We start from the raw sequence: 13,243 nt of genomic DNA, 5'->3' as shown, positions 1-13,243 counted from the left end.
TGAATGTGAATCTCCCACCCCCCAATTTCATATGTTGAAAGCGGATGTCCCATGTGATGATGTGAAGAGGGGGGGCTTTGGGGGAGTGATTAGATCATGAGGGGTGGAGCCTTCATGAGTGAGAATAGTGCCCTTATCAAAGAGACCCCAGAGAGCTCTCTTGCTCCTTCCACCATTGAGGACACAGTAAGAAGACAGCCTCCTATGAACCAGGAATGGAATTGAGCGTTCACCAGATACTGAATTTGTTGGTGCCTTGATCTTGGACTTTTTAGCTTCCAGCGAGAAATAAGTTTCTGTTGTTTATAAGCCTCCTGGTTTATGGGATTCAATTATAGCAGCTGAAATGGACTAAGATGGTGGTGATGTTTCCATTAATTGTAGACTGCTGTTCACTTTGTAGAAATGTCTTAAAAAGTTGCCTTCAGAGAGAATTCTAAAGTATAAAAATAGAATTTTTGAAAATTTGGGCTTTTATGTATTCAATCCAAGAAACATGTATAGACCTTTTATTTCAGGTGCTTGCTACTTAGGTAGATGCAAAGTGGAAGGTTTGCAGGCTCATTGTGGAGGTAAGATAGACATACATAAGATTCAAAGACAGATTGTAAAGTGAGACACTATGAGATTAATTATCAAAATTCAATGTATATTAAAATATTTAAAATTATTGTCACATACAGTAAAGGAACCATTTAAAACTGTTAAAAAAATACCAACTGTAAACAAAAACCCCAACAAAACACTGTGCCTGCCTATTGTAAACTCCTAGTAAATTCTAAGTCATAATAATAACACCAAGGAAATAATAGGCTTGTATTATTTTATAGAATAAAACAATTTTTATGCCGGAAAGGATATTAACGATCATTTCAGGTCCAGTGATTCCCAACCATGAAAATCCAGGGAAGGAGAGGTGGTTATGATTTCTCACTAAGCATTTAAATGGAAATGAAAGTCCTAGGATGTGTTAATGGCTTTTGTTATCTAAATAATAAGACCTAAATAAGGCCTTAAAAAATAAAAATATAGGACAAACTTTACATGAAGCTATGGAAACCGAATGAACTATTTTGCTTAGAATAGAACACCTATATTTAGGAGCTTTTAGTCTGGCATGACCTTGACATTTAAGTCAACACAGGAGTTTGAAGACTGATTATAAGCCAATCCTCTCCCCTCTCTCCAAACCATTCAATGGGCTTAAGAGCTTCACCAGAGCAGAATAAAAATCAAATGTAAACAGTACGTCTCTACCTAAGGTTTTAAAACATTCATCTCTTGGTCTTCCTGGCCAGCAACCTCCTGTGTGTGCATTACCGGTAATCTACAATAATCGTATTTGTGATCATTCCTGTGATTAAATAAGGAATGTGCCAATGTTGTGTTCTGGTCTGGGCTTACGACCACTTACTAGCTGAGTGACTCATGACTTCAGCCTCAGCTTGGCTCTCTATTTCATTATCTGTGACATGAAGAGATTATGGTAGAACAGTGGTTTTCAACGTGGCCATACCATAGAGTCAACTGGGGAACTTTTAGAAAATACCGTGGCAGGCCCTATTTTCAGAGATCCCCATTTAATTGGTCTGTTTGGGACCCAGGTACTAATTTTTTGAAAAGCTCCCCAGTGGATTATAATGTGTAGCCAGGGTTGAGACAACTCTATGGGATGCTGTAGACCTGCTAAGTGACAGGCTTTGTGGGTCTTAAGCAATGTCAGAGACCATCTTTAATAAAAAGAACACAAAATTACAAACACAAAGGTAGATACGAAAAAGGATATTTATTTAGAGTGAAAAAAAATCACAACAAATGATAAGTTTTAAGAGGCTGACAAATATCACAAGATGTAAAAATTAATCCAGAAAAATAAGATAATATTTTTATTAACTACCAGACATACATCTTTGATACTTATTTTGCTTATGGATAATTTAGAAAAGCTTGTTTCGGTTTCAAAATTCATTATGAGTAATGTTATTTAAGTTTTAGGATTGTTGTCCAATTTGGGAAAATCTCTACTAAGATTCCATCATATGTGAGCTGTAAGGTTTGGCAGGATTTTCTGGGTTGTTGGTATGTGTGATGTTTAATTTTATGTTTCAACTTGACTGGGCTGTTGGGCACCCAGACATTTGGCCAAACGTTATTCTGGGTGTCTCTGTGAGGGTGTTTCTGGGTGAGATTAAGATTTGTATCCGTAGGGGTGCCTGGGTGGCTCAGTCGTTAAGTGTCTGCCTTTGGCTCAGGTCATGATCCCCGGGTCCTGGGATCGAGCCCTGCATCGGGCTCCCTGCTCAGCGGGAGGCCTGCTTTTCCCTCTCCCACTCCCCCTGCTTGTGTTCCCTCTCTCACTGTGTCTCTCTCTGTCAAATAAATAAATAAAATCTTAAAAAAAATAAAAAAGATTTGTATCAAATGCAGGCTGCTTTCTTCAATGTGGGTAGGCCTTACCCAATCAATTGAAGACCTGAGGGATATTTTTCCACTTGACTGTTTGAGCTGAGACATGTTTTTTTTGTTGTTGTTGTTTTGTTTTGTTTGTTTTTTTTTTTTTGTTTTTGCCTTTGGATTGAACTGAAAAATGGTCTCTTCTTGGGCCTTGAGCCTGCTGGCTTTCAGACTGGAACTTATCCATATTGGCTATCCTGGTTCTGCAGCTTGCTGATTATGGAACTCTCTGTCTCCATAGTTGCATGAGCTAATTCCTTATAATAAATCTCTCTTTCTCTATATCTCCATAGCTATATCTCTCTTACCTAATCTCTTATTTTTTTTCTGGAGAACCCCAACAAATATAGAATATTTCATACCTTATTTCTTATTCAGTCCCTGTAAGCTGATGGGCATGATACCCACTATAATTTGGGTCCTGATTTTGAGTGAGTGGGTATAGGGTGCTCTATGTGTATTCCTGGATACCATCCCTGTTCTGGGATAGCTAGTCTCAATGTAAGTGTGCATGGATGCAACTGTGAATCAGAAAACTATGTAAAATAAATGATTCCCCAGTCCTATTTCCCCTTAGTTGGATCCCACAAATGCCAATGCCAATAGATAAAAGAGGAAGTTCGATTGGAAAGAGACCAGGGTCTTCATGGATTACAGTGAAAACATCTTACCTTTATAAATTTTGTAAAAATCTATGAACATGTGGACACATGTGTAGAGACCCTCCAGGTAGCATTAGGAGTCATGCAGGTGAGAGGCTTCTGAGGCTTGACTTCATTAGATTCACAGTTCACCTGACTCTGAGGCTTGTCATTTCTTTAGCGTTCTTGTGTGCTGGTACTTACTGGGAATCTACAATGGGTTGGGGCATAGTGGGTACAGAGTAACACTGCCATGATGTGCTGAGTGGAATCTGAAAAGTTTACAAGAGGAAATGGCATTGTGGTACTGGGAGGTGAGTGGAATGGCTGGAATGAGTTTATACAGTAGGCAGTCATGACTTGTGGCTCCTTGATTTGCCTCCATCTTGGTCCTGGTGGTGGTCATGTAGTGTCATTTGCGAATAAGACCACCTCTGCCAAATGGTTTCTAAATAATTTAAAGTAGTATGATTTAAATAATCCTCATTTCTTCTCATTTTCCCCCAAAACCAAGTCTTATGGGTACCTACAAAAATGAATATGTGCACACTACAAATAAAACTGAAATCACCTACTAATGCATCTGTGAAGAGGTTTCTTGTCTAAAAGGAGAACTAAGTCTGAATTCTGAGTAAGGTTTTGGATCTGGCCCAGAATTTTATATTGGCAGAGCAAAAGTGAACAAACTCTAAATACTGTCTAAGAATATACAGTGGAATATATAAATTAAAATGATTTTAGGTCATTGGAGTCTTAAAAAGAGGCCAGTTCAACCAAGGGGAAAACAGCAATGTGATTTTTTGAAGCATGTTTGTTTTAGGAGAGACCTTCCGTCTAAGTACTGAGTCCTTGCAGAGCTGTTGCTTGGAAGACCAATTAACCAGAGGCTTCTTTTACAAGGCTGACAGTTGTAAGAATTCTGGCAGGAAGTCAAATGATAGGCTTTGCTCACCATCAGGTATTCTGGCAGTCTGCCTTGGAGAAAGCTGGAGAGTAGCTCTAATGAGGAATGTCTATCACTAAATAAGTTTGATTAAAAAGCAAAATTTCAGAATGTCTCTGTCCGCATGAGTGCCATCCCTTGCAAAGTAGGAACTCTGGGATACTAAGCATGGCTTTCAATATTGACACTATTGCACAAACTTTTCGTGGAATCTTTTGGAAAAAAGTTTAGTTCCCTTTTTTTTAAAGATTTTATTTATTTATTTGAGAGAGAGACAGAGGACAAGCAGGTGGAGGGCAGAGGGAAAGGGAGAAGCGGGCTCCCCACTGAACAGGGAGCCCGATGTGGGGCTCCATCCCAGGACCCCGGGATCATGACCTGAGCTGAAGGCAGATGCTTAACCAACTGAGCCACCCAGGCGACCCAAAAGTTTAGTTCTTATGGCACAATATTTTGAATGCCATCAATGGTGGAAACTAATCCTATTTGGCATTGGATTATATTCTTTGGAGCCGAAAAAGATTTTCAGAGCCAATGATAAAAATAAGGTGTCTACTCAAACTCACTAAGGTGTTGTGTGTGTGTGTGTGTGTGTGTGTGTGTGTGTGTGTGTGTGTGTGTGTGAAAGCTGTATGTGACTATACGATACAGTATATAGTTTTCTCCTATGATTGACAAACTAGTTCTGAAGGTAATTTTGTGGCAGATACAGTGGATTGGTTCACTCTTCTTGTATGCTTTCCCATAGGGAAAGGGCTGGGGGGCTATGAGATACATTTCCTGAACACTTTGCATTTGGGGGCCCACATGTGGTTGTTTTTGCCAAACAGCGCCATTGAACAAGGGCTGTGGAAGGAAGAGAGGGCCACTGGGGGCAGTGGTCAGGCGGGGCAGTGAGTTCTTGCAAGGGATACAAGTGGAAGCATTTGACTCTTTTGGGCTGTTCTGGTGGAGGTTCAAGGTTCTGATCCACAAAATCCGAGATGCAAAGTAACTTGAGGTGGCAGCACTAGAATTCTGGCCAGAACATTCCTGCAGCCTACTTCCAGATATTGTTTCTCGCTGCATAATGCCCAAGTCTGCTTCCTTGACTCTCCTGGAGATTCCATAAGATGGCTAATACTCTCTAATAAATTCCTTACTACTTAAACTAGCAACAGTGGATTTGGTTGTCTGACTAAGTACAATTTCCAAATGAGCAATAAATGCATCATTGGAATAAGTGTGGAGTCTCCCAGGTCAGCAACTTGAAAATTAAAAAAACTCATTTGAAAAAATAAATTTAGTATTGATTTAATTTTTCCCTGTTTTTTTATAGGTAGATTTCATATTTGGGGAACTATGTAGGTCTCAGGAATAACTTCAACCAAGATTTTGCCCTACTTGAGGAGAGTTCATTTTTATTCTACTTAAAATGCTTGGAAGTGGGGCTTCTATAGATTCTGTCTTTGAGTGCGTGAGGGCAGAGGGGGTTCTCTAATGACGCTTCACTAGAAATGATGAATCGTGGATATTTGTACTCTTTGATAAGTTTGGTTTATCTAAGTTGCTTTATGCATATCTATTATATTTTCTCCAGGTAATTCACAAGGACCCCTGAAGCTTTCTACTATTTTTGTTTTCTTATTTAGTGTTTGTACTTAATGAATATAAATAACAAACCTTCAGTAAAGGCTGCATGGCTGATGGGCAGTGAGGGGTAGGGCCTTGTGGAGGGCTATGAGGTAGTCTCTGAACTAACAGCTCTAGGTATGCCATTCACAGTGAAAGAGGCTCAACTTTCAGTTCCTTTGGGCTAATCACCCATATCTGAAGTGATCACATCTCTGAGCTAGAAGAATTTGGAAATCATCTTGTCCAGTTCTACGTACAAAGCCTTTCTACCACATCCTAGTTATGGGGAGTATCAGTTTTCCTAGGGCTGCTGTGAACAAAGTACCTCAAATTGAGTGGCTTAAACGGTAGAAATATATTGCCTAGAAGTCTGAATTAAGGCGTTGGCACTGTTGGTTCCTTCTGAGGGCTGTGAGGGAAGTCTCTTCTGAGGCCTCTCTCCTTGCTTCTAGTGGTTCTTGGCTCGTGGCAGCCTGACTCTTGCTTTTCACATGGTGCTTTCTCTGTATGTATCCGTCTCCAAATTTCACCTTTCTATAAGGACACCAACTGTACTGGATTGCTGCCCACCTTAATGACCTCATTTTAACTTGATTGCCTCTGTAAAGACCCTGTATCCAAATAAAGTCATATTTGGAGATACTGGGTGCTAGGCCTTCAACATATCTTTTTCTTGGGGGGAGGGGCACAATGCAACCCATAACATAGCAAATATATTAGGATTCTTTCTTTGGGCAAGTAACAGAAACCCACTTCAAACCAGTCTAGTAAAGGGGGCAATTTATTGCCTCACACAAAAGGGAAGGACAGAATGCACTAACCTCAGAGAGAACGCAGTTTCTACTGTCGGGATTTTTTTCTCTCTCCATCATTCCGCACTGTGCGTGGCCTCATTCTCTACCACTGCAGGTTGGAATTTTCCATGTGGCATGGGGCATGGCTTCAGGCAGTGCCAGACTTTCCACATTCCATCTTGCTGATGCAAAAGGAAAGATGGTTTTCTCCTCAGCCTCAGTTTGTACAAGTCCAGGGAAGGATTCTGGTTGCCTCACTGGTCCCATGCCTGTGCTTGGAGCAGTCACTGCGTCCAGAAGATTGATTATTCATCATATGTGACTATTCCTCATCATCCTGCACGGTTCCATTTTATTCTCCTCTAGCAACTGTAGCATTCTTCTGCACTTTCCACAGAAACCTACCATCCATATTTTCTAAATCTTTTTTTTTTAAGATTTTATTTATTTATTTGATAGAGAGAGAGACACAGCGAGAGAAGGAACACAAGCAGGGGGAGAGGGAGAGGCAGAAGCAAGCCTCCCACCGAGCGGGGAGCCCGATGCGGGGCTCAATCCCAGGACCCTGGGATCATGACCTGAGCCGAAGGCAGATGCTTAACCACTGAGCCACCCAGGTGCCCCCTAAATCTTTTTTTTAATATTAAAGCTTTAAGGCTTTTTGAAAAAAGATTTTTAAGAGAGAGAGAGAGTGAGGGTGGCGGGGGAGGGAGAGATGGAGTCTCAAGCAGACTCTGCAGTGAGCATGGAGCCCAACGTGGGGGCTCCATCTCACAGCCCTGAGATCATGACCTGAGCTGAAATCAAGAGTCAGGTCCTCAATTGACTGAGCCACCCGGGTGCCCCAAAGCTTTAAGTTTTTGAAAACAGAACCCAAGATCTTTCATTTTTTAAAGATTTTCAGTCCTTTCAATCTTTAGCCCTTCTACCCCGCTGCCAGTGCCTTCTGGTCCACTTAGTCCTCCCCGTTTAGTCCTTGCACACTGGACACCTTCTGTTTTTCCTTCCAGATCAACTTTCCACTTTCCTGCAGTCTGTTCTGTGCCCTGGAGGCTGACTTGTACCCATAGCTTCCGTGAGCTCCTTGGCCCTCTGCTTCCAATGGCTTCCAACCAGGAGGAGATCAGAAGCTGGCAGGGGAGGGAGGACCTGAGACTGGGTTTATTCCCCCAGTTTTTTCTCTGCAGGGTCCCTGTGGACTGACCTTGTCCGTCTACTGAAGCAATAGCTCCCATCTTGTGACTTTTTAAAAAATTTTTATTTATTTATTTGAGAGAGAGAGAGAGTACATGGCGGGGGGAGGTCAGAGGGAGAAGCAGACTCCCTGCCGCGCAGGGAGCCCGATGCGGGACTCGATCCTGGGACTCCAGGATCATGACCTGAGCCGAAGGCAGTTGCTTAACCAACTGAGCCACCCACGTGCCCATCCCATCTTGTGACTTTCTTTGTACTGTTTCCTCTAACCTGTTTTTTTTAATATATATATATATCAAATATTTATACTGAATATATATATATATATATATACACTTCATATGTGTGTGTGTATATCTATATAATATATATAGATATACACACATATATATATATATTTCAATTTAGGAAAAGAATATAGGGGCACCTGGATGGCTCAGTTGGTTAAAGCGTCTGCCTTCTGCTCAGGTCATGGTCTGGGGGTCCTGGGATCGAGCCCGGTATCGGGCTCCCTGCTCAACTGGGAGCCTGCTTCTCCCTCTGCCTCTATCGCTCCCCCTGCTTGTGCTCGCTCTCACTCTCTCATTCACGCTCTCTCTCTCTCGAATAAATAAAATCTTTAAAAAAATAAAAAAAGAAATCACACACACACACACACACACACACACATATTTAAATTGAAGTATAATTAATAGTTTCCAGTGCAGTGTTATTTAGTTTCAGGTTGTGTGTGTGTGTGTATTGTATACAGAAAATGTAATGATTCAACAATTCTCTACATTACTCAGTGCTCATCATGATTAGTGTGCTCTTAATCCCCTTTACGTATTTCACTCACCCCCCCAGCCGCCTCCTCTCTGGCAACCTCTAGCTTGTTCTCTGTATTTAAGAGTCTTTTTTTTTTTTTTTTAACATATACTTTATTATTTGTTTCAGGGGAAGAGTCTTTTTTTTTTTCCTTTGTTTTGTTTCTTAAATGCCACATATGAGTGAAATATGGCATTTTTCTTTCTCTGACTTCTTTTTTTAAATGATATTTATCTATTTATTTAGAGTGCAAGCAGGGGGAGGGGCAGAAGGAGAGAGAGAGAGAGAATCCCAAGCAGAGTGCGCTGAGCGCGGAGCCCAGTGTGGGGCTTGATCTCACGACCCTGAGATCATGACCTGAATGGAAATCAAGAGTCAGAGGCTTAACTGATGGAGCCACCTGGGCGCCCGTCTGACTGACTTATTTCACTTAGCATTATACCCTCTAGACCCATGATCCATGATCCATCCATGTTGTTACAAATGGCACAATCTCATTCTTTTTTTTTTTTCCACAGATAATCTTGAGTTTTATTAAGAATTTAAAAATCTAAACATTTTATAGAGGCCTGGGAAGCCTACCTAGAAACACTGCCCTCGGGCATTTCCAACTTCCACATGTCCGTATACCTCACTGCGCTGCGCACCCCCCACCCCGCCCCATGACAGACAACGTGGCAGCACAGTGAATGTCGTGTTTTTACTATTTGTAGAAAACTGGCATTTAGGTTTCAAAATTAGTAATATTACAAAATTACCAGCAGCAGTCTTAAGCCTTTCAACAATGCTTATGAACTCCACTTCGCTGACCCAAACAAGGCTATTATTCCAAGTTCAAAAAGCAGGACTTGTCCCAAGGAGGCGTATCATACATCCTGCAGATACTCAGGCCACATTGCTCAGGACCCATTTGTGACTGTGTCTTCTTCCATCTCCTCTTCACCATCATCATTGGGGCCTGATCTGCGCTCCCTGCCAGGTATCTGGCCAGACTGCAGCAAGCCCTTCAGCCGCTCCACTTCAGCCAGGGTGGATGCATTTGCTATAGCATTCTTGATTGCTTCTACATCCCCTGGAGATGGCCCACCTTTCTTTTTGTCAGTTGGCAAACCAGCACCTGGGTTGAAAGTTTTGCTTCTCCTGGCAATATCCTTTGCAAGTTGTGCACCCCGTTTGCCCTTGAACATTTTCTCTGCTTCCTGACGCTCTTTTAGTTTCACCTTCTGGAAATCCAGTACTCTGACTTGCGGAACTTTATAAATTACGTACAGTCTGTAATGCTTCTTATTTGTTACAGGATTTCTCAGAATACTTAAGTAAGTCAGTGATTTCAGAGATGCCAAAGGGTCCAGATCACCCAGTTCCACAAGACTATTGGTGAGAATGAGTTCTGTCAGACAGGGTAGAGCCTGATCAAGTCCCTCACCTATACGGCATATTCTATTGTTGTTCACTAATAATGTTTTCAGTCTTCTCAACAAAGGAAAACCATCCAGTTTCCTGATTTCATTGTCAGAAAAATCAATAGCATCAAACTGGTCTAAGGTAGCACCTAGATTTTCAATGACAGGAATTTTATACCCCCGGAGGTCCAGCTCGCGGTCCCGCACGGCGTTGGTGTACTGAGCCGCCTGCTCGATCAATTCTGCCGTCAGTTTCACCATCCTGCCGCCTCCCGCTGCCGGTACCACAGCCCGCCGGCTATTCCCGCCGCCTCCCGCCCGCCAATCTCATTCTTTTTTATGACTGATTAATATTCCATTATCTATCTATCTATCTATCTATCTATCTATCTATCTATCTATCTATCTACCTGCCTATATCTATCTCATGTCTTTATCCATTCATCTATTGATGACATTTGGGATGCTTCTATATCTTGGCTATTGTAAATAATGCTGCAATAAACATAGGGGTACATATATCTTTTTGAATTAGTGTTTGTTTTTTGGGTAAATACCCAGTAGTAGAATTACTGGATCATATGGTAACTTAAAAAAATTTTTTTTAAAGATTTTATTTATTTATTTGAGAGAGAGAGAGTGGGGAGAGGGAGAAGCAGGCTCCCCACTGAGCAGAGAGCCCAATGTGGGACTCGATCCCAGGACCCTGGGATCATGACCTGAGCCGAAGGCAGACGCTTAACCGACTGAGCCACCCAGGCGTCTTTAATTTTTAAGTTTTTGAGGAAATTTGTACTCCCAACTTTTGAAAGCTGCTCTGTTCCCCCCTTCTTCAGGCCTGGTGTGGGAATAGTGTGGCATCCTACTGTTAGTTACCTCCATAGTACTGCATATCCCTCATGGTTTCCCCATACTTTGCCAATTTTGGTAAATAGTCCCATCAAACCAGACCATAAAGTTGGCAACTTCTTTTCCCCGGGAACGCTGACTGTTAGATGTCTTCCTCTCTACCTCCAATTTTTTTTTAAAGATTTTATTTATTTATTTATTCATGAGAGACAGAGAGAGAGAGAGAGGCAGGGGGAGAAGCAGGCTCCTAAGGAGCAGGGAGCCCGATGCGGGACTCGATCCCAGGACGCTGGGATCATGACCTGAGCCGAAGGCAGACGCCCAATCATCTGAGCCACCCATGTGCCCTCTACCTCCAATTTCTAAAGGTAGTTTCAGGTATTGAGAAAATGTATGAATGATAAAATCCATTCTAAAGTGTGAATGCTTAATAGCATAATCTGGCACATTTTGTTTGAAACAAGAGTTGTTTAGACAAACTTAAGAGAATTTCAAACTGTACGATTGAAGTTTTTTTTTTTTTTTTCCTGGAGCCCTCTAAATCAAAGGCACACCTCCTGAAAATAAAACTGGCCTCAGATAAAGGCACTTCTTAAACTTTCCAACAAAAGTGGCCTGGCTGAAGGGAAGTGGCCGCATACCCCAGGGAGTCTAGGATGCCAGTAGTCCTAAGTAACCTTAAGCAAGTATCACATTTATTAAAAAAGGTTCTGTTTTATTTAAATAATATATGAGTTTTTCTTTCTATACCATAATGTATCTCTGTTTATCATATTACTTCCAAAGTTTAATAAAGATGAGTTTCTAGGAAGACATGTATGTTTTTCATTTTGCTTTTGTTGGGGACACATAGCCCCAGTTTGAGAAGCCTGAAGTGGGGAGAACCTGGTTACATTGATAATGTTACCATTTGATTATTAGGGGTTTGTCACTTTTTTCCAGATCTATATTTTCTTATATACTTGCAGATCCTAGGGAAGTTCCTTTTTTTTTTTTATCTGTGTCATGATCCTAATTTTCTTTTTTTAAAATTTAAATTCAATTAATTAACACATAATGTATTATTTGTTTCAGGGGTACAGGTCTGTGATTCATCAGTCTTATATAATACCTAGTGCTCATTACATCACATGCCCTCCCCAATGTCGATGACCCAGTTACCCCACCCCTCGCCCCCTCCCCTCTAGCAAACCTCAGTTTGTTTCCTAAGATTAAGAGTCTCTTATGGTTTCTCTCCCTCTCTGGTTTTGTCTTGTTTCATTTTTTCTGTCTTCCCCTATGATTCACTGCCTTTTTTCTTAAATTCCACATATCAGTTGAGATCATATGATCATATGTCTTTCTCTGATTGACTTATTTCACTTAACATAATACCCTCTAGTTCCATCCACATCATTGTAAATGACAAGATTTCATTTTTTATGGCTGTGTAATATTCCATTGTACATATACATACCACATCTTTATCCATTTATCTGTCGATGGACATCTGGGCTCTTTCCATAGTTTGGCTATCGTGGACATTCCTAGGGAAGTTCTAAGATCTGTGATAAACTTTTCTATTTTAGACACAGGTATACTATATTTCATTTCTTTTTCAATTGGGCACATCTATTTGACTTTCTTCTTTTAAATTATTTATGGATTATATTACTTTGATGTAACTTGCTTTTATTCTTTAATATGTCCTAAATCACAGTATTTTTTTTCTACCATTCTTTGTAACATTTATCATGTATTAAAACACCCTGTAGGGGCACCTGGGTGGCTCAGTTGGTTGAGCGTCTATAGGGTCCCAGGGTCCTGGGATCCAGCCCTGTGTCCAGGTCTCTGCTCAGCGGGGAGTCTGTTTCTCCCTCTCCCTCTCTGTGTTCTCCCTCTTTCTCTCTCAAATAAATACATAAAATCTAAAAAAAAAAAAAAAAACCACCCCACACTGTATGAGACCATATCCTCTGACTGACAGGTGCCATGGGGTTTTCTCTCAAGTCATTTTCTTCTAATTTGTTCTGAGAAGTGAATCGTGAAAGTTTTAAACTACTTTTCCTTATTGTCAGAAATGTTTAAAATCCTGAAACTTCTTCAAGAATGAACTTTAAAATAGGTTATTAGCTATTATAATTTTAAAATATTTGACTTTATTATTTTTTTTAAAGATTTTATTTATTTATTTGACAGAGAGAGAGACACAGCAAGAGAGGGAATACAAGCAGGGGGAGTGGGAGAGGAAGAAGCAGGCTTCCTGCGGAGCAGGGAGCCAGATGCGGGGCTCGATCCCAGGACCCTGAGACCATGACCTGAGCCGAAGGCAGACAGACGCCTAACGACTGAGCCACCCAGGCACCCCAAAATATTTGACTTTAAAAAAAAAATCAATACTTGTATTAATTTTCTAGGGCTGCCATACAAAGTAGTACAGACTGTGTGACTTAAACAACAGGAATTTTCTCATAGTCCTGGAGTCTGGAAGTCAGAGATCAAGGCTGTCAGGGCATTGGTTTCTTCTGAGGCCTCTCTCCTCAGCTTGTAGGTTGCCATCCGTCT

At 41.1% G+C, this 13,243-nt stretch overlaps 2 protein-coding genes across 6 annotated transcripts in view; one reads left to right on the top strand and one right to left on the bottom strand.

The window, feature by feature from the left end:
• Window positions 1-13,243, top strand: part of SLCO5A1 (solute carrier organic anion transporter family member 5A1) — a 313,993-nt gene that overhangs the window by 134,103 nt on the left and 166,647 nt on the right. The gene's annotated exons all lie outside the window — the stretch shown is intronic.
• LOC113927310 (U2 small nuclear ribonucleoprotein A'-like) lies at window positions 9,236-10,168 on the bottom strand. Its single transcript, XM_035727092.1, has one exon. The coding sequence runs from the start codon at window positions 10,109-10,111 to the stop codon at window positions 9,347-9,349; it is 765 nt and encodes a 254-aa protein (XP_035582985.1). The 5' UTR covers window positions 10,112-10,168; the 3' UTR covers window positions 9,236-9,346.

The sequence above is a fragment of the Zalophus californianus genome, chromosome 4 (assembly GCF_009762305.2).
Source record: "Zalophus californianus isolate mZalCal1 chromosome 4, mZalCal1.pri.v2, whole genome shotgun sequence".
NCBI lineage: Eukaryota > Metazoa > Chordata > Mammalia > Carnivora > Otariidae > Zalophus > Zalophus californianus.
Note: the sequence above shows the minus strand (reverse complement) of the source record. Positions and strands in the feature narration are given on the sequence as shown.